Source organism: Nyctereutes procyonoides, unplaced genomic scaffold, assembly GCF_905146905.1.
Source record: "Nyctereutes procyonoides isolate TBG_1078 unplaced genomic scaffold, NYPRO_anot_genome, whole genome shotgun sequence".
Classification (NCBI taxonomy): Eukaryota; Metazoa; Chordata; class Mammalia; order Carnivora; family Canidae; genus Nyctereutes; species Nyctereutes procyonoides.
This window is the reverse complement of record NW_026575033.1, coordinates 3,378,471-3,401,526: the sequence shown is the minus strand read 5'-3', so window position 1 is coordinate 3,401,526 and position 23,056 is coordinate 3,378,471. Positions and strand designations below refer to the sequence as shown.

Genomic DNA, 23,056 nt, shown 5'->3' with positions numbered 1-23,056 from the left:
CGGGGGCCGCTTCTCCCTGCCGCCGGATGAAAGACTTAAATAACCCTCCCGCCTCAGCCTCCTCCCCACCCCCACTGCGCACAGCCACCCACTCGGCTCCATCCGAACGCGGGTGAGTGGCACCGCGGAACGCCGGGCGCGCCCTTCCCCCGCAGCCGGCTCCGGACGGCCCTCGAGCTCGCCCGCTCGGCGACCCTTCCCCCAACCCGGGCCGGGGCCCTCCTGTCCTCCCTCCCGCGCCGCCCCTACCAACCCAGCCGACAGTGCCAACCGAGTCTAAGGAGTGGAGATGTCACTTCCTTGGCGACACCTTTCTCCAACCTCCAGGGCTGGGGTGGAGTGGGGTGAGGGGTGACGACGTCTAGTTGTTGTTTTATGATCTCTATTCAGCTGCTGTAGCAGCCGTCCTTGTCTGCTGACCCCAGAACTCGCTTCCTGGGTTCTCCCCACCCTCGTGGTCCCCACAATTCCACTCTCGCATCCTCACTCTCCCCTGTGGATTTACTGGATTCCTAATGACTCGACTGCATTTATTTAGCGAACGTCCTACCCTAAAGGTGACTGCGCTAACATCTTTTTTAAAGGCCCATGGGGGTGGGGCCGTGGAGAACCCCCACTGGAACATCCCATAATCTCTCCAGGCCGGGGAGCAGCCGGGCTGCACCGGGCTCCGAGCGCTCTCTCCGAGGCAAGGAGCGGCTAACACACACAATGCGGCTGCCCTGGCCCTGCAGCGGTGAACCCCGCGGCGCTGCCCCTCGCCCCACCCCTCCCAGCCCAGAGGCCGGGGCCCGAGCCGGGGCTCTGGAACGCAGGCCGGCAGGCCGCGAGCTCTGCTCCCGCAACGCCGTCAACAATAGCTCAGCGCCCCCTGCACCGCCTCGGCGGCCCTTTGTCCCCCCACCCCTTGCCCTGTGGCTCCGGCCTTGTCGGCCGGGCCCCGGACCCACCTCCCGGGCACAGCGGAGCCATCGGCTCTCCGAGACCTGGCTGCGTGCTTCGGCGGAGGGGGATGGGTCCGAACAGACTCGGGGGAGGTCAAGGGTACGACCTGCAGCCGGTCCTCGGTCCCCGCCACCCGATCCGCCGCCGCGGTGCGCGCCTCCGGCGGTTCCCACACCGCAAACGACCGCGCTGCCCGGGGCGGCGGCCGTCGGCCCCGCGCGACCCACACTCACACACAAAGAGGAAGCGAAGGGGCTAAACGTGGGCCAGAAACAATCTCATTCCCTAAACCCGGCCAGAGGCGTGCCAGCCCCTGCCCGTCGCCCCCGACACGAGGCGTCCCTGCAGCGCCGAAGGGCGCGCTCCAGCCCGGTAGAAAGGGGGGCGGAAGCGGAGTGCGTTTAGGACCGCGCGGAGCTGGCCCGGCGGCCGCCGAGAGCGCGGGGGGCCCGGGCGGCCTCGGCACCTGCCGGCCCCGCGCGCGGGAGGACCCGGGCTCCCGCCGCCGGGCGCACCTAGGCCGCCCGCCCGGGGCCCTCGCCGTCCGCCCGCGCGGTGCAGGTGTCCTCGGTGGCCGTGCGACGCCGCACGCTCGGCCCCCCACCCACGGCCGCCCACCGCCTGCGGTTTGAGTACCGCACGCTCCGCACCCGGGCAGCCCTTAAAGCGGCCGGATACAGCAGCACTTGGAGTAAAGTTTAGTCCTCGCTGTGCAACAATCAGACCTGAGTTTATCTGGGGGTGGGGGGGATGCAGTTGTATTTCAACTGAATAATTGCCAAGCAAAGAGCTACAGCTTTGTCTTTTCTTTTTTGAAGCAGAGGGGAGACTGCCACAATTTACACTAAGAGGTTCAGGTTGGGGCTTGGGCTAGGCGAAGAGCAAAGGGAAAACATCCTGGGGATGGTCCCAGACCGTCCCCATCCTCACCTCCTGGCATCATCGACAGCCCCACGAACCTAGACAGATAGTTTAGGCTGTGCTCAACATCTGGCATTAAAGCATGAGGAAGAAAAATCACAGGACTTCGTTTTTTACGACCTAGTTTAAGTGTTGTCAGGTGGGTTCACTGAGAAGTTAACTCCTTCCAACAGTCTGGCTGTCCAACTGGCGCTTTCTTTCTTTCTAGTCAGTAAGGAGAACAACCGAGACTCCCTTCGCGGGCACTGAGCTCCCTGACACTGTGCTGACACTGGGCTCTGGGCGGCCCCCAGGCACCTGTGTGCAGGCATCAGGGTGAGCACGGTCACCAGCACTCGGGGCTGCAGCCCTCAGTGCTGAGTCACAAGAACCCTCCTTGGGAAATGAAATCCTCCGAATGCCCTTTAAAATTAGCTCGCAGCGTTTGCACGCGCGCGCACGCACGCCGGAGAGCCACCCAGGAGACCCACGCGGGGCTGCACACGTTAGTGATAACTTGATAGCTGCAAGGACAAACGCCCCCGGTGAGCGTTCTGCCCCTTCCCGAGTCCTGTTCCCCCAGCGACTCAGCCTCCACTGCTCTCGGAGTCTAAAATATGACTTTCTTCCTCCCCGCAGAACAATCCGTCAGCAACCTTCGCCTACGGGGTTTTCAGACCCTCACGGTGGGAATAAACAATACGCTTAATTTACCATTCAAGCAGTACACTTATTAGAAGAAAAGGAGAAGGAGCAAAAACTTCCTTGGGCCATAAGATGATAACCACTGCCTCAGCAAAATGCATTTTCAAGTTCTCAGTAGTTAATGATTAAAGCTTTAAACTCGTGCAATCAGCCCATTCAAAAGAAACTTCCTAAACCCCATCTTCCCGAGTATCTGATGCAAAAGAACTAGAGACTTTTGTTATATTTATAAATCATGTCCTCCTTTCAAAAAAAGTCGCGAAGGGGGGGGGGCTTTCAATGTAGACTTGCATCAGTGCCAGCGGCAGATCTGCAATTCCCGAGGCTTTTTGCTTTTTCCTTTTTTTTTTTTTTTTTAGCTGGCAAGACAGAGACAGAGGGACAGACCCCTTCCCGCATCCCTCCTCCCCACCCCCACCCACCCACCCGCGGGCCGCCACCTTCTGGGTACTTCTAACCCGGACAGGTCACTGCACGGACATTAAAGGGTTAATGGTATACCTACCGAATCGGCTGTGGTCTTTCCTGGTTCCCTGGATAGTACCATTGGGGAAGATTTCTAAGTGAAATCCAGTCCTGCAGTATAGCTGCCTCCGCCTGAGAATCCCCTTTAAATGATCCAAGTCTGTGACTGCGGGTCCCCTGGGAAGCCCCCCTGCTTCGGACTGACCCAGGTGGTCACTTAACAAAACCGGACTGTCCACCGGCAACACGGGCACATTCCCAAACGGTACCGCATCCTGCACACCGAAATAGTTCCCAACTTCACCTAAGGGAGCCATCAGAGGACTCGGCTTTTGGAGCACAGGAATAAACAATAATGACGGTATCAACCCAGAAGATATTAGGCGAGGTATATCCAACTCCCCTCCCTTACTGCAGTCGCAGAGAGAGAAAAAAAAAGGTTCTTTTCTTCAATCCATTAAATGCATAAATAAAAGTAATCTGCTGTTTCACTGGCACAGGTTCAAGGTCAAACCACTGATAGTCTAAGAAACCACCACTTTATACTCACACACTGACATATTGATAAACATATCTATGTATCTCTATAGATAGATCCCCAGCTCTTAGCAGGCAGGAAGGTCTTCATCCCATCCGACCGTAATAAGGAAAAAAAATCCGTAGTTTCTCCATTTGGTTTGAGATCAGAATGACCATAGCAACTTAAATGCCTAGGCGTTATTATAGGGATTTTTAAGATGCACGGGCTACGTCAGAATTTACGGATCCCGACTCCAGGAAGGCATGCGCCGTTTTTACTCTAACCGACTCTGCAGACATCAGCATGAATCCTTTAAGGGGAAAAAAAAAAAAATCTCACGTTGGCGGTGGCGACAAAATCTCCCCTCCTGGTCCCCCCTCCAAAAATAATAATAATAATTTTTTTTAAAAGAAGAAAAAAACTTTAGGCGTCCAAAGCTAGTATCCAGAATTCTCCGGAGGCTCGGCAGACGTCCATTGGCTTAGAACGGGTGGCGAGCGGCGAGCGAGGAGAGCCACGGCCGGGAGCTCGCGTGCCGCCCGGGCTGCCGCGAACAGGTGTCGCCGCGCCGGCCCGCGGAGCGTTGTACCGGGCGGAGCGCTCCTCCTGCGCAGCCCCCGCCGGCGCGCAGAGTGGCGCAGCAGCGGCATTGGGCTGGGTTTAAGGTAGCGCCGCGGCCGCCCGGGCGCCCCGCGGTCCTAGCGCCCGTCCGCCGCTGCCGCAGGCCCGTGCCGCGTGCCAGAGCGCGGGACTTCCCAGGGCACATCCGAGGTACCCGCTTTACAGGGAAAGATGCGCGGAGAGCGCCGGCGGCAGTACGCCCGAGTGTCCTGCGGCACTGCATCTGGTAGCCTAGATCTTCCTCGATGCATTGGTAGAGGTTCGGGCTACGATTGGGAAAGTAGTTTTCACATGGACTCTGTAATGTCGCATTGCATTATAAAATAAAACTTACTTGGAAGAGTTGGAGGGACGTGGGGCTGAATCAGTTAGCTTGAACGGGTACGGCAGTTTCTCTTTCATTCTCCTGCCAGACACACCGAAGCGCCAACTGTGTTGCAGGTAAGCCGGATGGATGTGAGCCCAGCCGTGAGTGTGTGTGTGTGTGTGTGTGTGTGTGTCACACACACACACACACACACACACACACGCCCGCACAGAGGCACCAGTGGCCTGTTCTGTCCCAGGCTTCCCGGCGGCAGGGGTCGGGGCAGGTATGGGTGCAGCCCGCCGCCGGGTCCCGGCCGCCGCGGTCCAGTCGGCAGGGGGGCGCCAGAGGAGCGCCTGGGTCCCCGACTCGGAAGGGCACGCGCACCTTTGGAGAGCCGGGTGGAGGAGCGCCAGTGGGCCCAGGTAGGGGAGCCGTGCCGCCCCCGCTGTTTCAGCCCGTCCGCTGTTGGGGAAGCGCCGGAGGAGGTCCGGGGTCCCTCCCTTAGGGCTGCAGGCCCCGCAGAGCCGCGTGGGGGGCGCCACGGGGCCAGCAGCCGCGCCTTCCTGCTCCGCCTCGCGGGGCCGCAAGTGGAAGCCTGAGCTCCGGAGTCCAGGCTCCGCTTTCCGCTCGTGGCCGGCGGCCCTCGCGCCCAGCCACAGGCCGGGACAAAGACATCCGCCACCGCGGGCCCCGAGGGGCCCAGAGCCGGCGGCGCCCTCCGCTCCGGGACGGCCGGCGGGCTCCTGGGGCCCCCGAGCCGCCCCTGCCCCGCCCCGCCCCCGCCCCGGCGCCCACCCGCGGGCCACCCTCCTCCCCGCGCCTCTTTGTTCACATTGTCTTAGGGAGGGCTCGACTCCCGGGTCAAGATGGTGAAAGTTGCCGAGACTCGAGCTCAGCTGCAGACGGCAGGACGTTCGCGGGGGAAGCAAAGGCGAAGCGGAGCCCGGACCCCTGCGCTGGGAGGGGGCATCCGCCTTGGGCGGGGGGGCCGCCTCGGGGGTCAGCTACGGGCCCGAGGCGAGACGCTGGGCTGGCCCTGCTCGGGACACAGCGGTTTCACGCGTAGACGTAGGGGAGTCGTGAATGTGCAGATCTCTGGGGCGCTCCTGCGCCGCTGGTGCGGCGACCCGGAGCGACCCTCCCCTGCCCCCGGGGTGGGAGGCGGGCTGCGGCCCGGCGGGGGGGGGGGGCGAGAGGTGAGGTGGTCCTCCCTCCCTGCGGTTCCCACACCCCTTTGCCGCAGTCCCAGGTCATTGGGTGTCCGCGGGCTGGCTCCGTGCGTCGTGCTTACGTGCTGAGGCAGCACCCGAGCCCTGCCCCGCGGCATCTGCAGCGGTCACGTCCTCGGTGGGCTCCGAGGCTGAGTGCCCCGGGGCAGAGACGAGAAGCCGGGGCGGGGGGAGGGGCGGGGCGGGCGGAGGGGGGGTCACCGCTCCTAAACCGCCCGCGTCGCTGGCAGCGAGCACCGAGGCAGCCGGCGGCGCGGGGCGAGGCGGGGCGGTCCTGGGCCGCTCGGGGACTGCCTGCTGGCAGGCTCACTTCTTTACAAACCTGGTCAGCGCGGGCGGGCGGGACAGATGGAGAGAGGGAGACCCTCGGTAAGGGAAGGCACGGGCAGCACGTGGACATTTCCACTGAAGACAGGACTGGGACGATTTCCACCAGTTGTCTCCGACCACATTCTTTCGGTCTGAATTTAGATTGTGAGCCAATGAGCAAGGACCATTTCCGCTTCCGAATCCCGCAGCCTCGTGACTGTCACTTTAAAAAGGATGCGGCCGCGGTGGGATAGGGCTAAGTAGCTGATGGAGCACTTTCCCGGTTAGAAGCAGTTTGCCTGCTCGAGCATCTACTCTACTGCGGTGAATTTAATCCACATTTCCTCTGCATCCCTAACTCTACCTGCAGGAAGCTTTTGCTGCTTCCTTGTCCTCTTAACTTGCCGGTCAGGTTTCATTCTCTCCTTCTGTTTGGTCCTGTTTTCCGATTACAGTAATGCAAACAGTATCTTTCCTTTTATTGATCACATCCCATTTTCTCCGGAACTCACTCCACTGGCTCTGTCTGGCTGACTTCCTCAAGATTCCCTTCCAGCTCTGCCATGATCACCAGCTCCTATGTCCACGCCTGTTTGCGTATATTTTACAAGTGTTCTTCAATGAGTACATAGATGTTAAGCTCCAAGAGGAATGAGGCCTTGCTTTCTAGACCTGTGGTGTAATTGGCTTAATAACACCTGCCTTGGAAGATTGTTGTTAGGAATAAAAGGAAAAACGCACATAAAACAGGCAGCACACAATAGACACTTAAGACAGAGTAGCTATTATTATGCTGATCCTAATGTAGTTCCCCCTAGATTTCTGCCCATGAGATATTCAGCAAATACTATTACTGATTTCAATCCCAATGCTCTCTCAGGCTATCTCTTTTTAAAATATTTTAATCCTTCTGGTTTTCTCTTTTTTTCAGTTTGTCATCTTTTCTGCTGATCATTTAGTGCTTACACTCAGGTGGGAATAAATGATGAGGTAAGTGAAGACAGGTACAAAGATAAATGAGACTAGAATAGGCATCAGCAGATGTGGAACTAGCTTGTCCAACCCTCCCTGCAACCTCACGATCTACTCCCTGTGATTACTGATACCCCCTCCATGGGCCCTGGGTAAGTCACTGTAAATATGGGTTCATGATACATGTATGTAAAAATGGCCTGTAAGCTATGAAGTATCTACAAATGTAAGGAGACCACTGGACAAAAGTGCTCTGTCCATCTCTGCTGCTTTGTTTATTAACATGTGTCTCCTCCTCTGATTTCCTTGAACCTCCACATGCATATCACCAAGGAATACTTTCATTCCTTTTCTATAACAATAAAGGTATAACTGGGCCTCTGCCCTTCTACCTCCATTTCACACATTCTCCCACCCCCACTTTATAACCCTTTGGTCAAAGGCTTTGGATTGGGAACTGTGATGAGTGTGGAGTGGAGGGGAGTGTTTGAGCAACAGACTAGTGTCTGTTGCTAGTCTGACTCCCATGGACTACATTTAAGTTTCAATGGTAAGAGGACAGGACCATTGTAGTCAACATTTATTGACTACTTTGCTATGTTCCAGACCGTCTACTAAGTGCTTTTGTGCTTTATCTTTTTAATTTTCAAAACTGCCTTATGAAATTGGTACTATTATTATCCCATTTTACACATGAGAAAACTGACATATTCAGGAAGGGGTGCCTGGGTGAGTGGCTCAGACGGTTAGGCATCCAACTCTTGATTTAACCTCAGGTTGTGATCTCAGGGTTGTGAGATCAAGCCCCAAGTCAGACTCCATGCTGAGTGTGGAGCTTGCGTAAGGTTCTCTCTCTCTCTCTCTCTCTCTCTCTCTCTCTCTCTCTCTCTTCCTCTGAGTGTCTGTCCCCCCACCCCACTCCGCTCACTCCACTCTCTCTTTCTCCACTTCCCTCTCTTAAAAAGATTAAGTAACATGCCTATTGTTACAGTGCCGATAAATGGTGGAGCTAAGTTCATGGGACTTCAGACTGCCATTATGTACACTGCCTTCTATTTTAATAGGCATATACTTCTAAATATTTATAAATGGCTTGTTTCCCTAAAATAAATATATAGAAGTAAACATCTTATATACACATATGATCAATCAGCTAAAAGACATAATAAAGGAATAAAGACCCTAGTTACAATCGGGGTGGGGGAAAGAAAGATAAATTTCCCAGGAATACAGTTAACAAAATGTGCAAGATCTAAATGAAGAAATATACTTAAAGCTCCTTAGGGACACAAAAGAATACTTGAACAAATAGAAAGGCATATAGTGTTCTTAGATTTTTTTTAAATTCAATTTTATAAATATGTAATCATTCCTAAATTAATCTAAAAACTTAACCTTGATGCTGAAGTTAATATAGAAAATTAAATTTAGGGGTGCTTGGGTAGCTCAGTCAGTTAAGCCTCTGCCTTCAGCTCAGGTCGTGAATCCCAGGATCCTGGGATTGAGCCCGGCATTGGGCTCCCTGCTCAGCTGAAAGCCTGTTTCTCCCTCTCCCTCTGCTGCTCTCCCTGCTTGTGTGCTCTCTCTCTCTCTGTTAAATAAAGAAAGAAAACCTTTAAAAAAAAGAATATTAAATTTAAATTGACAAGAGATATGGAGAGTAGCTATACAATATTTTTAATATTTTAAAGCTATAGTATCAAAACAGAGTAGTGTTGCTATGTGATCTATTTATATTAGAATATCAATAGGGAGATAAAACAGTAACACAGAATAGAAATCACAGAAATAGACCCAAATACACAGAATAAGTTAATATGTGATAAGGCAAGAATTAATGGAATGAACAATTGAGTAAATGGTTTTGAAACAACTGAATAGACAACTGGGAAAACATAAATGGTATGTACTCCTCACAGTTTACATGAGGATACAACCTAAATTGAGCAAATATTTCAATATTTTTTTAAAAACCGTAACAAGTACTAAAAGAAACAATGGAAGAATTCTTTTCTAATCTCAGTAGTGAAGGTCTTACTAATTGTATAACAGAACCCAAATGTCTAAGAGGGAATAATGACAAATTCTAACACATACAAAATATTTGTTTAATTGTGTGGAGGGAAAACACAAATTCAGAAGATAAATGACAAAATGGAAAAAAATGTGCATCTCATATCAAGTTAAAGAACACATTTCCCAGGATACCTGGGTGGCTCAGTGGTTGACCGTCTGCCATGGGCTCAGAGTGTGATCCCAGGGTCCTGGAATCTAGTCCTGCATCCGGCTAACTTCAGAGAGCCTGCTTCTCCCTTTGAGTATGTCTCTGCCCTTTCTCTCCTGAATAAATAAATAAATACTTAAAAAAAAAGAACTCATTTCCCTAATATACAAAAAGCTCCTATAAATCAATAAGAAAAATATGACTTCTGTTTTCCAGTCTGACATGTAAAGACTTGGAAATCATCCCACACAAGAAAAGAGTTGGACAAACTAAAGTCAACAGATATTCTTAGATCCCTCAGAGAATTCAGGTCACAGGATAAGCTGCTGCTGTGAAAACTGAAAAGACAGATAGATGTAGAGACTCATACCTTAGAGGAACAGGAGCCCACCTCTGGAACCAGTATCAGTAAGAACACCTAACTGTCATTGATTAATTGTTAGGAGCTCAGTTTGTACAAGCTTGAGAGTTAAAAATTCAGAAAAGGCCTAATCTTAGAAGGGACCCTACACTTTCCTGACATGTACCCCCAAGAGCTCTACCAGATTCTCACTGAGAAGATCTGAGAAAAATTTCTTCCTGCTTCCTTCAGGGAAGGGAGAAAATAACCATTTTAAAATATGCCCAGAGTTCTCTATTCTTCTTAACAAAGCCTGGCCTCAAGAAAAGATATTTTGCCAGCACCTAATCAACCTGGAGGAAGGGAAATATCCACCACCAGCCCCTTCCAGACCTCACTGTGGAGAAAAGGAAATATCCAACTGGGACTTTCTAAAAGACTGAGACCTAGTCTTAGGGCCATAGAACATTTCCCCTGCCCCTACATCTTACCATGACATCCAGAGAGCTCCTGTATAGTAAGAAGGATTAAAGCTAAAAGAACTGCAGGACTCAGACCCTATTTTAGAAATCTCTAGGGAAACCCAAAGACAACAAAGGAAACAAAAACAGAGACACCGGAAGAAACTTTCGCCCCTGACCCCATAGCCACTGCAAACAATAAAAACAGCCTAATTCCTCACCAGATAAATATAAAATCTCCACTAAAGGTGTTTACCTAAGTAATTTTAACCCAAGTCATAATATCCAGTTTTCAACAAAAAAATTACACAGCATTCTGAAAGGTTAAAGAATAAAAGCATAATATGAAAAGACAAAGCAAGAGTTAGGAGTTTGGGGATTATCACACCAGGAGTTTGAAATAACTATGATTAGTAAGGTAAGGGCTCTAGTGGACAAAATGGATAACATGCAAGAACAGACAGGTAATGTAAGCAGAGAGATGAAGACTTTCCTTTAGGAAAGAATCTAAAGGAAATATGAGAAATCCAAAACACTGCAAAAGAAATGAAGAATGCCTTTGATGGGTTCATCAGTGCACAGAACACAGCCAAGGAGAACCAGTGAAATTCCAACATAGGTCAATAGAAAATTCTAAAATTGAAATGCAAAGATAAAGGAAAGAAAGATATGGAACAGAATATCCAAGAACTGTGGGAAAATAACAAAAGAAGTAGCATCCACATAACGGGAATACCAGAAGGAGATGAAAGAGAGAAAAACAACAAGAAACATTGGAAGTGATAACATTTAAGAATTTTCCAAAACTAATGACAGATTCTAAGCCACAGATCTAGGAAGGTCAGAGAATAATAAGTAGGATAAAAACCAAAAAAATATGCAGTGTATCTCATATTCAACACATATTCCATGTCTAAAGTATAGACAAACATAAAGAGAAAATCTTGAGAAATACCTGGGTCGCTCAGCAGTTGAACATCTGCCTTCGGGCTCTGGTTGTGATCCCGGGGTCCTGGGATTGAATCCCACATCAGGCTCCCCACAGGAAGCCTGCTTCTCCCTCTGCCTATGTCTCTGCCTCTGTGTGTGTGTGTCTGTCATGAATAAATAAAATCTTAAAAAAAGAGAAAATCTTGTAAAAGGATAGAGAGGGGGAGGACATCTTACCTGTAGTGGAACGAGGATAGAATTACGTTGGACTTCTCCTCAGAAACCGTGCAAGAAAGATGAGAGTGGCATGACATATTTAAAGTGTTGGGGGAAAAAAAGAAAAATACTCACAATGGAATAAAATAGTGTACAGAAAATACAAATGGTTCTTAAACATTAATAAATATGCTCAACTCCATTTATATTAAATGCAAAAAAACTGTGCAGATATACCATTTTTTACCTATAAATTTTGACAAATTTTTAAAAATAATATAAAATACTGTGTTAGAGTTTGGAGAATTCAGTTGCTCTCATACATTACTGTGGAGATGAAACTTACAAAGCTTTTTTAAAAGATTTTATTTATTCATTCATGAGAAACACAGAAAGGCAGAGACACAGAGGAAGAAGCAGGGTCCCTGCGAGTAGCCCGACGCGGGACTCCATCCCAGGACCCGGAGATCACACCCTGAGCCGAAAGCAGATGCTCAACCACTAAGCCACCCAGGTGCCCTCTGACACAGGTTTTAAGAAGGGCACTTTTGATAATATCTACTTATAAATCACAAATATGTAGATCCTCTGACTGAGCAATTTCTCTTCTGGAAATTTATCTTCAATATCTGTGTACACATGTACAAAATCACATGTGCAGAAGATCCCTTACTGTAGCACTCTTTGCAGTAGCAAAATAGTGGAAACAGCCTATGTGTCCATCGAGAATGACTGGTTATATGAATTTAAAGAAATCTATAAAATAGAATCTTAAGCAACTTGGTAAAAGAAAAAAAAATTGGGAAGCTTTTTGTATACTTCCATGAACTAATCTAATCTGCCATGAACTAATATCAAAGGATATTGTTAAGGAGAAAAAAATACAATCCAGAACAGCTTATATGTTATGGCATCATGTGTGTCCTAAAGGGAAAACTTTTATATTTATACATGTAAGTAAATATCTCTGGAAATACATACATTAAAAAAAAGACAACGACTTTCATTGCCTTCAAGAAAAAAAATTATATAGCTAGTGGACAATGGATAGGAAGGAGGATTTTCACTATATACACTTTCTTACCACTTTGAACCACACAAAGTAGTGTTTATTTACAAAAACTTAAGTACGGTTTAATGTTTTAAAGTAATTACATATTCCTCTTTGGAAGGAACGGAAGTGCAGTGCCTGATGCAAATGTCTTGAGAGGAACTACAGAAAACATGATCGGGGACCCTGTTCCTCCATACAGCCCAGGTGCGTGAATTAACACATCTCTGAAAATGTAACAGAGTCAAATCCAAATGCTGTTCCTTTCCATCTCTTTCAGTATAATTCTTGTGTTTCCTTAGCATTTTCTCCTGTTAATTTTATCTTTCTTCCTTCCTCTCCTTATTTCTCCTATCATAAAACATGGCTGGCAAAGCCCTGGACTTTCTTTACTTCTAATTGTCCCAATATTGGATCACATTGCTCATTCAAAATGCACTACCTTCCACTCCAAGTTCATCCTCATGGCCAGCAAAGCTGCCCAAATTCCTAATGTGACCTCCCCTCCATGTTTGCCTCTTCATTCCCATTTCTCCCCACTTTCCTTTTGGTCACTCCAGCATAACTCATTTTAATTTTTTTTCTTGCCTACTTCCCTAGTTTTATTATTATTTTTATTTCCCCACTTTTAGAATATAGATGGTGTATAAATAATAACAATACCAATAATACTTATCACTCAGTACATGCAAAGAACTTCACATACACTATTTCATTCAAACTTGATTACAGTATAAATTAGACATCATTACCTCTGCTTGTTAAGGTTGAGGGAACTAAGGTGTAGAGAGCTTTAAAACACTTGACCAGAGTCACACAGCCAGGGAGCAATGGAGCAGGATTCTAATGCAGACCTTCCAACACAAAAGCCTGGGTTTTCCCCTCCTTCTTCTTCCCAGTTTAAGTTAAATTTGTAATCAGACTCCCACTGAGTTATCTGTCTATATTCTCTTCTCCATTTTTTTCTAACTCTGCCCTTTGTTATCATTAACAAGAATGCTAAATTTAATGGAATATCTGTCTGCTTCATTTCTTATACTCCGATGCTTTTTAGTGATTCAGTGGGTAATTACCAAGTTAGTATTTTTTAGTAAGTACCTCAAAACATAGACATAGGAAGAATAGAAAAACTTTGAAAGCAAAAATTGTATTAAGAAGAATAAAATAATACCAGAGGTGTGACTTACATTTTTTGAAGCCATATTTTAAATATAGTAAAGGATGAGCAAAAAAGAACAGGCATCTAATTTCTCTTATCTATTAGCCAGCATAAACTTCCTACTTTTGTCAAAGAATTGCTTCTCTGATTAGACTGGAATCTCTTTACAGTGGGAGAAAACATCTAGAAAATGTTTATTTTTGTACAGCCTATGTTCATTTATATCCATGCACGACTAGATATTGTTGACTATATGCCAAATGTTGCATATAGAAAAGTGGAGGTTATTGCTGATGCTCTATTCCACTAGACAGTGTGTCCCTTTCTTTTTTTTTTTTTTAGATATGAGGGCTTGATCACATGAATCCAATCAGGAATTTAACTGGTTTGGGGCAGGGCTGCAGTTTTAGGATGAGACTATAGGCCTTTGTCTATATCCACCCTGTTCCCGGGGCATAGCCCTGCCCTACTTCTGATGGAGAGCCCAGTGGATGTCAGTTTCCTCAACTCTGGAAGATTTCAGACGTTTTCAAACCAGCTTTCCAGGTTCCTTCCACACACACACATACACACACACAGACACACACACACACACACACAACATGTCAACATCTGGCAAAAGTCTTAAGGCCAAGAGGAAACAGCCGTGTGCTTGAAGTAGGCCCTGTCCCCCCAGAGGCTTCTTGTTTTTTAAGAATGTAAGCTTGTGGGAGGTTTCATTTGCCCTGTAGAAACTTCCAGCCCCATTCCCCATCATCCTATGAATCCTGATAACTCAGCAAATATTTTGCAGAGAAAACCAGCTCTGCGTGTGAAGCGTTTCAAGTTTCCAATTTGTCACACTAGGCCCTGTGTTGTTTAGAGCTTTGCTGGTTTCTCTTCCTTTCACGAGGACCATCTGCCTAAGCCACATCTGATCCTAGACCTGTACCCCAAATCAACAAATGCCACTAGGGCCAAGAACACCTGTCAGTCTTCAACTTGCCTGGGAACAATTCTTCCTTCTCTGTCCTTTTAGTTCATCTAGTACTCATTTCTTCCATGACTGCCTTGTGCCTTCCAAAATCTCATTTTCGTCATTCTTCCAGTTCCTCCTAGTGGCCTGCCTCCACCAACTACGTTCTATCCAAAAGGAAAAGTTTCACATTTTAATCTTGAAGATGTGAAGGTGATTATCATAATGATTCTACCTTATACGTCACCGTGTTTAGTCATTTCCGAAGGTCTTACACATCCACTGTCTCACTTGGTTCAAGACTTCTCCCAAGTCTGGCATAGGTAAACGAGGCTACCCAACTTGGCAGGAAATCTCTGAAGCACACCCCCCAGGCACAACTGGCACTGAAGGGGAGGAGGCCTCTCCTCAGTTCTTCTGAGACCTAGCTTGTCTACAGTGTCTCCAAATTAAGGACATAAAAATAAATGGGAGATTTTTACCACACTAAACAGCATATTCTTCAACAACTGACTTGCACTTGTTAGCCTTCATTTACAAGAATGCTTGAATACAGACAGATTCAGTGTGGGATTTAAGATGATTAGTGAATCACCTTAAATCTTCATAAATGTAGGTTTACAACATTTATGAAACAATCACCTCAGACAGCATTTTCCACTGAGTTACTGATTGAAGAGAATACAAAATCAAAAATAACATTGCAAAATTTTCTAAGGATATATATATAGCACTAAAAGTGTACCCTATATGAACCTCCTGGCACATAAATTTCATGAATTATGCTGGTATGTAAACTCACCTCTAGATAACCATGCTTGCTTCTCAATGTTGTAGAACTGGGAGGATATGTTTATCCTTAGTATCTCTCTAGATAGGTTTACCAAGCTGACCTTTCAAAGAAATGGAATGTGCAACATGTTTAAGTACCTTCTAGAGAGCTTTTGCAATTCAACAAAGTCCCTTTCACTGTAGCAGAGTAGTTCTATTCAGCTAAGCTGGTCTTTGACATAGTGGCCAGCGCTATGGAGGAGCGTATTCTCTGAAGGAGGTCCAGAAAGTCCCTGTGGTCAGAAATCTTCCCCCAGCATTAATGCAATTTTTTTTTTATTTTAGAAATCAGAAGTAGAAGGGGAGAGAGCAAGTCCTACTCATAAATTGGCCAGACCCAGAAGACACAGAGTTAATATCAACTTGCGTATTTTACTCAAGAACAATGAAATAGCACGAATCCACAAAAAAGTTAAAAAACATAACCATAAAAAAAAAACATAACCATACTCAGCATACAACATCACTATAGATAATTCTGGGGAAGCATTCTTATTTGCAATATACAGGGGCTACTTGAGGCCAAAGGAAGTGAAGTCGTGTTTTTCATGCTATAATTTGATCATGTGCAATTAATTTTAATTGATCAGTCACATTTGGGATTGTTTAATGTGGCATTATTTACTTCAATGTGTTGAACACCCAGTAAAACAACCGAAGTTTCATAGTATTTCTAATTACACCCAATATGGACATAATGCTGTATTTTGAGTTACTACTTCACATGAAAAGGAGATTCAACTGACAGTGCCCATTCTTAATCTTTGAACATTTCTTTAATCATAGCTTCATTTTACTTATTTTTATTTATTTATTCATTTTACTTTACATCTTTCCATTTGAGTTGAATGATGATGTAGCACTTTTCTCTGTCAATTTTAAGTGTGTATCTGTCTGTGGATTTCAAATGGGAGGGGTACCAGTGACTAACCCAAAGTCTAAAACTATGGTTTTCCATAGTTAACTTTTCCTTGGTAAAAATTATTGGAACGTGAACTAAATTTGAAAACATAAATTGAAGTGAAGCATAAATAGTCATGGCCTAAAAGAAAAAAAAGACATCCTCACTTTGTCAAACTTTAGAAAAATGCTGGCACTGTATGATACAACATCAAACCAGATATTGAGTCTTTGCCCATATTCTTTCCCATGGAACAAGATGAAAAAGAGTGCTCTCCCACAGTCTGTAAATCCCTTTACCCACAGAAGAGAATATGGTGTAAAATAAGCAGACAAGACAGCATGGAAAACTAGAAAGAGTGCATTTTTTGAAAGCTCTGCCATGGCAGACTGGATAAGCTCTTCAGTGACACCCAGACCAATTTCCTCATCTGTACAATGGGGATGCTAATATTTGCCGCATGCTTGTTTAGAGGATAGAAAGGGATACAGCCGATGTGAAATGCCAAACATCTAAAAGGGGCTTACTTAAAGTACATCTTATCAAAGAGCATAAGTTGACTTCACTTAAATGGTAAAGCTATTTTCAACAGAGAACTAAAAAATAAAGGAAAAAATGAGATTTATGAAGATTAAGCAATAACAAAGCAGCAAGCAGGGGAAATTTTAAATACAGCATGATTGCCTCTATACAAAAACTGGCATTTGCTTGGGGTGGGGGTTCAGAACGGAAGCCTCAAGGAAATGCACCAAAATGCTAACACTAGTTATGTTATGACTGTGAATATAAGGTATTTTTTCCCTCTATTTTCCAGATTTTCAATAATGTGCTTAGTGTTACTTATATAATGAAAATACTTTTCTTTTTTGAATTTTGAAAGCTAAATGATGTCCTTTTTTTCCCATAGAAATCACCAACTTCCTAGCAGAGACATTTAAAATATTGTTTTAAATACTCCAGAGGGCAGCCCGGACGGTTCAGTGATTTAGCGTCGCCTTCAGCCCAGGGCGTGATCCTGGACACCGGGATCGAGTCCCACGTCGGGCTCCCTGCATGGAGCCTGCTTCTCCCTCTGCCTGTGGGTGTGTGTGCATGTGTGTGTGTGTCTCACGAATAAATAAATAAAATTTTTTTTAAAAAATCCCTCCCACCCCAGTGATGGTATTTTAAAAAAATAATACTCCAGAGCTTTTTGCAGTAATTGCTAATAACGTATTTCATTCGATTCATCATTTATTGAGAGCCATGTGCCAGATTCCGGAAGAAAACAAAATAAACGAGATAGGGGCTTGTCCCCATTCTGTCCCTTGATAATAACAATGCTGGTAGTTCTCCTACTGTAAACCAGTTTGAACATTAAGGCTTGAGGTGAAACAGAGGAGAGAGTGAGAGAGGGGAGGGAGAGATTTATTGCAAAAAATTGTGAGGGCTGACAAGGCAAATTCAAAATCTGTGGGGCAGGCCTGCAAACTAGATCTGCTGGAGCAGAAGCTGAAGCTGCTGGGGGCAGGTGAAATGTTTTCTATCTCAGGGAAAGCCCTCAGTTACACTCAAGGTCTTTCAACTGATTGCATCAGGCCCACTCATATTATCCAGGGTAGTCTCCTTTACTTAAAGTCAGCTGATTGTACATGGTACCCACATGTGTAAAGTATCTCAAAGTAACACCCAAATGAGCATTTGGTTAAATAACTGGGGACTATAGCCTCACCGAATGGATGCATCAAATGGACCCTCATGGTCACCCAACATTTCTGTTTTCTCCTACTTCCTCATTTAGTTAAAGCCACTAGTTTCTTAGCTCATTCCAGACCTCACCAAAAATGGAATTCTCAGGAAATAAGGTCCTTGCTACATCCCTGTCTTCCTGCCAAGGCAAGGGTAACATAAAGCTTGGTCAGTTGGGAACTTTATTACTTCGCTGAACCATCATTACATCAAACAAAATCATCACAGAGGTTTAAAAGCTCTCTCACTAGAGAATGCCTTAACAAATTAGGAGAGTAGTCTTATTCCAGGTAGGCTGTTGCCTTAAATTTGGTGAAAACCAAGGCAGAGAGGCATTACAAAAGTCAGTGTAAAGCAAAATCTGCTCCCTATTAACCACAACGTCAAATGTGAGGAGGCAAAAGGTGAAGAACAGAACAGCTATGATCCCTACCCCATGGAGTCCAAAGTTTTTTTGATTGTTGTTCTTTATTAAATTTTATTTTTATTAGACAATCCCTTATTTACATGTATTTTAGGCTGTGATCTCTACTTATTCATGCAACTAGCCTTGCTCATGCCATATGTGTTCACACCAGTGGTTCTCGCCTGGGCTGATTTTGCCCCACCAGGGAACTTTCTGCACGGTCCAGATACATTTTTGGTTGCTCAGTCAGGGGTACATGGTGGAGGCCAGGGTGCTGCTGAACATTCTAAAATGTAACAAAGAATTATCCAACCCACAATGTCAGTAGTGCCAAGGTTGAGGAACCCTGGTCTAGATTGTCCTGGTGTGAGTTCTGCCACAAATTCCAATCAAGTTCCTCAAAAACTAAGTCTATGGAGAAAATAAGTTGTTAATTCCTTTAACTTTCAGTTTCCAGACTTTGCTGAAATTACTCTTTAAAATCATGTCAGAGTTTTTAGTGATTTGGGGAGGGTTTAAAATGAAGAAAATATGTTCATTTTTTTAAATGGCTAAAAATACTAATGTTCTAGGTCAATTAAAGTTATTGATTATAAATAAACTTTCGGGGCACATGACTGGCTGAGTCAGTAGAGCCTGCGGTTTTTGATCTTGGGGTGGTGGATTTGAACCCCACGTTGGGTGTGGACATCACTTAAAAATAAAACCTCTAAACTATTAAAACTTTAAATATGATAGTATTATGACATGTCAGTCACGTTGCTGAAACATAAACTCATGAAACAAAATTTACATTATTAACGTTTTAAATTACATATCTCAACTGACTTACTCAATTTTCATTTATTCTTTAATGGAATTTATATTAAACATTATTTGCTCTTTTCAAAATCTATTTCATCTTGAAAAGTAAAATAAGAGGAAGTTTTCTAAATTTTTTTTAAGATTTATTTTTTATTTATTCATGAGAGACACAGAGAGAGAAGCAGAGACACAGGCAGAGGGAGAAGCAGGCTCCATGCAGGGAGCCCAACGTGAGACTCGATCCCAGGACTCCAGGATCACACCTTGGGCTGAAGGCAGGCTCCAAACTGCTGAGCCACCCAGGGATCCCATGAAGTTTTCTAAATTATAGCTATAGCACCCAACTGATTGTAGCGCCCAATGATTGTAATTCACAAATAACACAACATATGTTTTTCTGCTAACAATCCCATATTGTCATTGAAAAAAAAAGTTTCTAAATACAATGAAAGTCATGTGTTCTTCATCATCCATTGCATTAGTCAGGGTTGTCCAGAGAAACAGAGTCAATATGATATATACATGTGTGTAAATATGCATATATACATAGATTTATTATAGATAATATTATTAGACTTTGCATATAAAGATTATATGTATATAAAGATTATTATATAGAGAGTGATTATAGGAAGAGATTTATATAAGGAACCGGCTTATGTGATTACAGAGGCCAGTAAGTCCAAAATCTGCAGGGCTTACGTCCCAGTTCAGCTGGAAGCTGCCAGGTGGAAGAGCCAATGCCTAGGTCAAACGACATCAGGGCAGAAAGTTTTTTTCTTTCTCAGAGAAGGTCAGCTTCTTGTTCTATGCAGGCTATAAACTGATTGTGTGAGACCCACTCACATTTATGGAGGGCAGCTTCAATTCAGCCTGCTGATATAAATGTTAACCACATGCAAAGACACTCTCACAGAAACACACAAAATATTGTTTCACCAAATATCTAATATCTAAACTGACACATAAAATTTATCATTACACCTATTCAGGAAGAAAAAGACATCTGGAAAGGGGGAAGAATGAGAAATAACTTATGATGGCCAAGATATGTCTATACACACTGGCATATTACTCAGCCAGAAAAAAAAAGATGAGATTTTGCTTTTGCGACAACATGGATGCACCTAGAGGGTATTATGCTAAGTGAAATATAAGTCAGAGAGAGAAAGACCAATACTGTATTATTTTAATCATGTATGGAATCTAAAAAACAAAACAAGTGAATAAATAAAAAGCAGAAGCAGACCTTTAAACACAAGAACAAAGTGATGGTTGCCAAAGGGAGAGGGTAAAAAGATGAGCAAAATGGGTGGGTGGGGAGTAGGATATACAGAATTCTGGTTAGAGAATGAATAAGTCATTAGAATAAAAGGTCCATCCTAGGGAATATAGTCAATGATATTTTAGTAGGTGCTATATGGAGACCAATGGGAGCTCCACTTGTGAGCATATAGCATAATGCATAGAGATGTTGAATCACTATTGTACACCTGAAACTAATGTAACATTGTGTGTCAACTAAACTCAAAAAACTTTTTATAGTTGGAAATAACATGTTCAATAATAAGGAATCAGTTAAACAGACAAATTCAGCCCCACAACAAAACCATTATTTTCCTAGTGTGGTAGAAAACTGTTTAGTGTAAAAGTTTCTTAAATACCATTGACCAGGCTCAGCCATTATATACATGAATTCTTACAATACCTTGAGAATACTTGAGAGAGAGATGAGAATACTCATCTAAAAATGTAAACCTATTTAGTATACTCAAATACTCACTTATCAGAGCCATTAAATGGAATCATATAATTGGAAGAAAACTTGGTGATAATCTCCAACTCCCCTCAAAAGTGACAAAGAAAAACAAGATGGTGATTTAGATTTTTCTGCAATTATTGGCAGAGCCTTGATTTCAGACACTTGAGAATAATAAACTTTTTTTTTTCGTCACAAATATGTTTTCATTTGTCACCATTAAATGTCTGAATTTTAAACAGATCCTTGGACTGGTGGTTCATATCCATCAGCTCACTCAACTTTAGCACCGGTCTCATCCCCCGTAGCTTTTCCAGAACTACTACCTTCACCATAAAGCTCCATGAGTTTTCCCAATTCAAACTTGGGCTTCTTCAGCATTTTTACTTTTCTAACAAAAACATCATGGAGTGGATAAATAGACTGACAAGCTTTTTCTATATCTTTTCCGATGCTGTCTGGAATCAATTTATTGACCACTTCTTTCAAGTCATTTGTCTGCACCTCTCGAGTCATGATTTCCATCATCTTTTTCCGGATTTGGTGGACCTGTTGGTGCTGAGCGTAAGAGGTCTTCCAAATCTGATTATTGCATTTTTTAGTAAAACCAACAAAAAATAGACGAAGCAAATAGCCATCGGTAGTCTTTACATCAACATGAGCTTCAATCATGGTCTGCCATTTTTTGACCATGGAGCACATTTTGTCACGGGTAAGATCCATGCCACGGAAATTAGTCAGGCAGTTTTTGCCCTGCACATCCTCAGTGATTAGCTTGAATTTCTTAAATGCAACTTCATCATTCTGCAGATCAGCAAGACTAACTTCAAAAACACGACCCTTGAGACCATCAGACGCAATTTTGGTTCCTTGAGTTCTTGTGACTGGTGTTTCTCCAATATTTCTTATATTGAACATAGCTGGCGCTTTCACATCATACCAATCTTTCTTAGAAAATGGATCAACCACTGTCTTCTTGGCTCCCTTTTTGCTGCCTTTCGTAAGGCGCTTGTTCTTGCCGACCGCCATGGCGCTGCTCTCGAGAATAATAAACATTTAAATATCAAAGTAGGATTTATGCTGACCACTCAAATAAATGGGAAAAGCACAAATCTGGGTTGGCAAAATAATTTGTCACTATTCCTATTTTTTGTTAATGTCAAGATTAGATTGGAGAGATTGCTTTTTATTCTGCAGAGTATGGTTACTATTGTAGGAAACCCCAGGAGTAGGTCTCAGTTCTGGCTATGCCTCAGGATTGTGTGCAGAGTGACATAAAAATACAGCTGCTTGGGACCATTTCAGACACTGCTAGGATTTCCCTCCTCTTTTAGTAAGAATGCTAATCTAAAGTTTTACTAAAACTTTTGACTTACTCTACATAGACATGCCCAAAGGAAAAAAAAAAAAGAGAAAGGAGCATTAGGCATAGAAATTAGGACTACAATTTGGGAAACAGTATTTTCACAATTACTCTTTCCCACCTTTAAAAGTTCTGTATCAGAGAAAGTCTTACTATAGTCATTTCTGAAGTTAATCACACACACAAAAGTAAAAATACAGAATATCGAATTTAATTTGATAAATATCTAGGACAAGACTTTCAGAATTCAGTTATAAGTCTGTGATACATATATCTGTTAACAATATTTAAATATCTAAATGCCACCCCATTCAATTGTAATGCTCTGACATTAATGACAAAAATTTTCCTCTTGTACCATTTGGTGTCTGTGAACTGCAGTGAAGTCTAGAGAAACACTGGCTTTTATTTTCAAGATGTGACTTTTTATTATTAGTCTGTTGCTCTTGAACTGAAAAGTGAGGACAGTAATATTTACAACCTCTGTCAAAACCATTTTTTAGAAGAACGCCTATAAGATACATTGAGTTCCTTAGATAAATGGCGCCACAATAGACACAAACTCTGAAGCTATAGCATTATTGTAGCTTATCAACATAATCAACATAATCAGAAATTTTCTCTTTCATTGTGCAAAACTAGTTACTGAAGTGCATTACCTCTATACCTCTCTAATCAATCAATAAATTGATTCTTAAACATAACTCAATAATTTATCAAGGGACCCTTCTTCCACTGGAAACAGTTTCCTAGAACTGGCTGCCAAATGCAGTTGCTGCTACTGAACCAAGTCTATGTACCAGGAGTTCCAGAACTTTTCCTGGAAATCTCAGGATCCTTATCTACTGCTCATGCCTGTGTGCAGTAGAGACTCCAATTCAGTATGTCTGAGGTAGCACCAAAGCATCTACTTTATTTGTTTGTTTTTATTTTTTAATTCAATTTAGTTAAC

The 23,056-nt window shown here is 44.2% G+C and overlaps 2 protein-coding genes and 1 long non-coding RNA gene across 3 annotated transcripts in view; 1 reads left to right on the top strand and 2 right to left on the bottom strand.

The window, feature by feature from the left end:
• FGF9 (fibroblast growth factor 9) overlaps positions 1-3,884 on the bottom strand; it is a 31,739-nt gene extending 27,855 nt beyond the window's left edge. The window contains exon 1 of the mRNA XM_055317345.1: positions 3,056-3,884. Coding sequence (XP_055173320.1) covers positions 3,056-3,332 — 277 coding nt within the window. The 5' untranslated portion in view covers positions 3,333-3,884. The remainder of the gene's footprint in view (positions 1-3,055) is intronic.
• An 832-nt stretch (positions 3,885-4,716) lies between these two features.
• Positions 4,717-12,405, top strand: LOC129504613 (uncharacterized). Its single transcript, XR_008663387.1, has 3 exons — positions 4,717-4,888; positions 6,936-6,994; positions 12,320-12,405. It is a non-coding gene; the product is annotated as an uncharacterized LOC129504613 (long non-coding RNA).
• An 8,570-nt stretch (positions 12,406-20,975) lies between these two features.
• On the bottom strand, positions 20,976-21,770 carry LOC129504618 (40S ribosomal protein S3a-like). The gene has a single exon (XM_055317400.1). The coding sequence runs from the start codon at positions 21,768-21,770 to the stop codon at positions 21,015-21,017; it is 756 nt and encodes a 251-aa protein (XP_055173375.1). The 3' UTR covers positions 20,976-21,014.
• Positions 21,771-23,056: the final 1,286 nt, after the last annotated feature.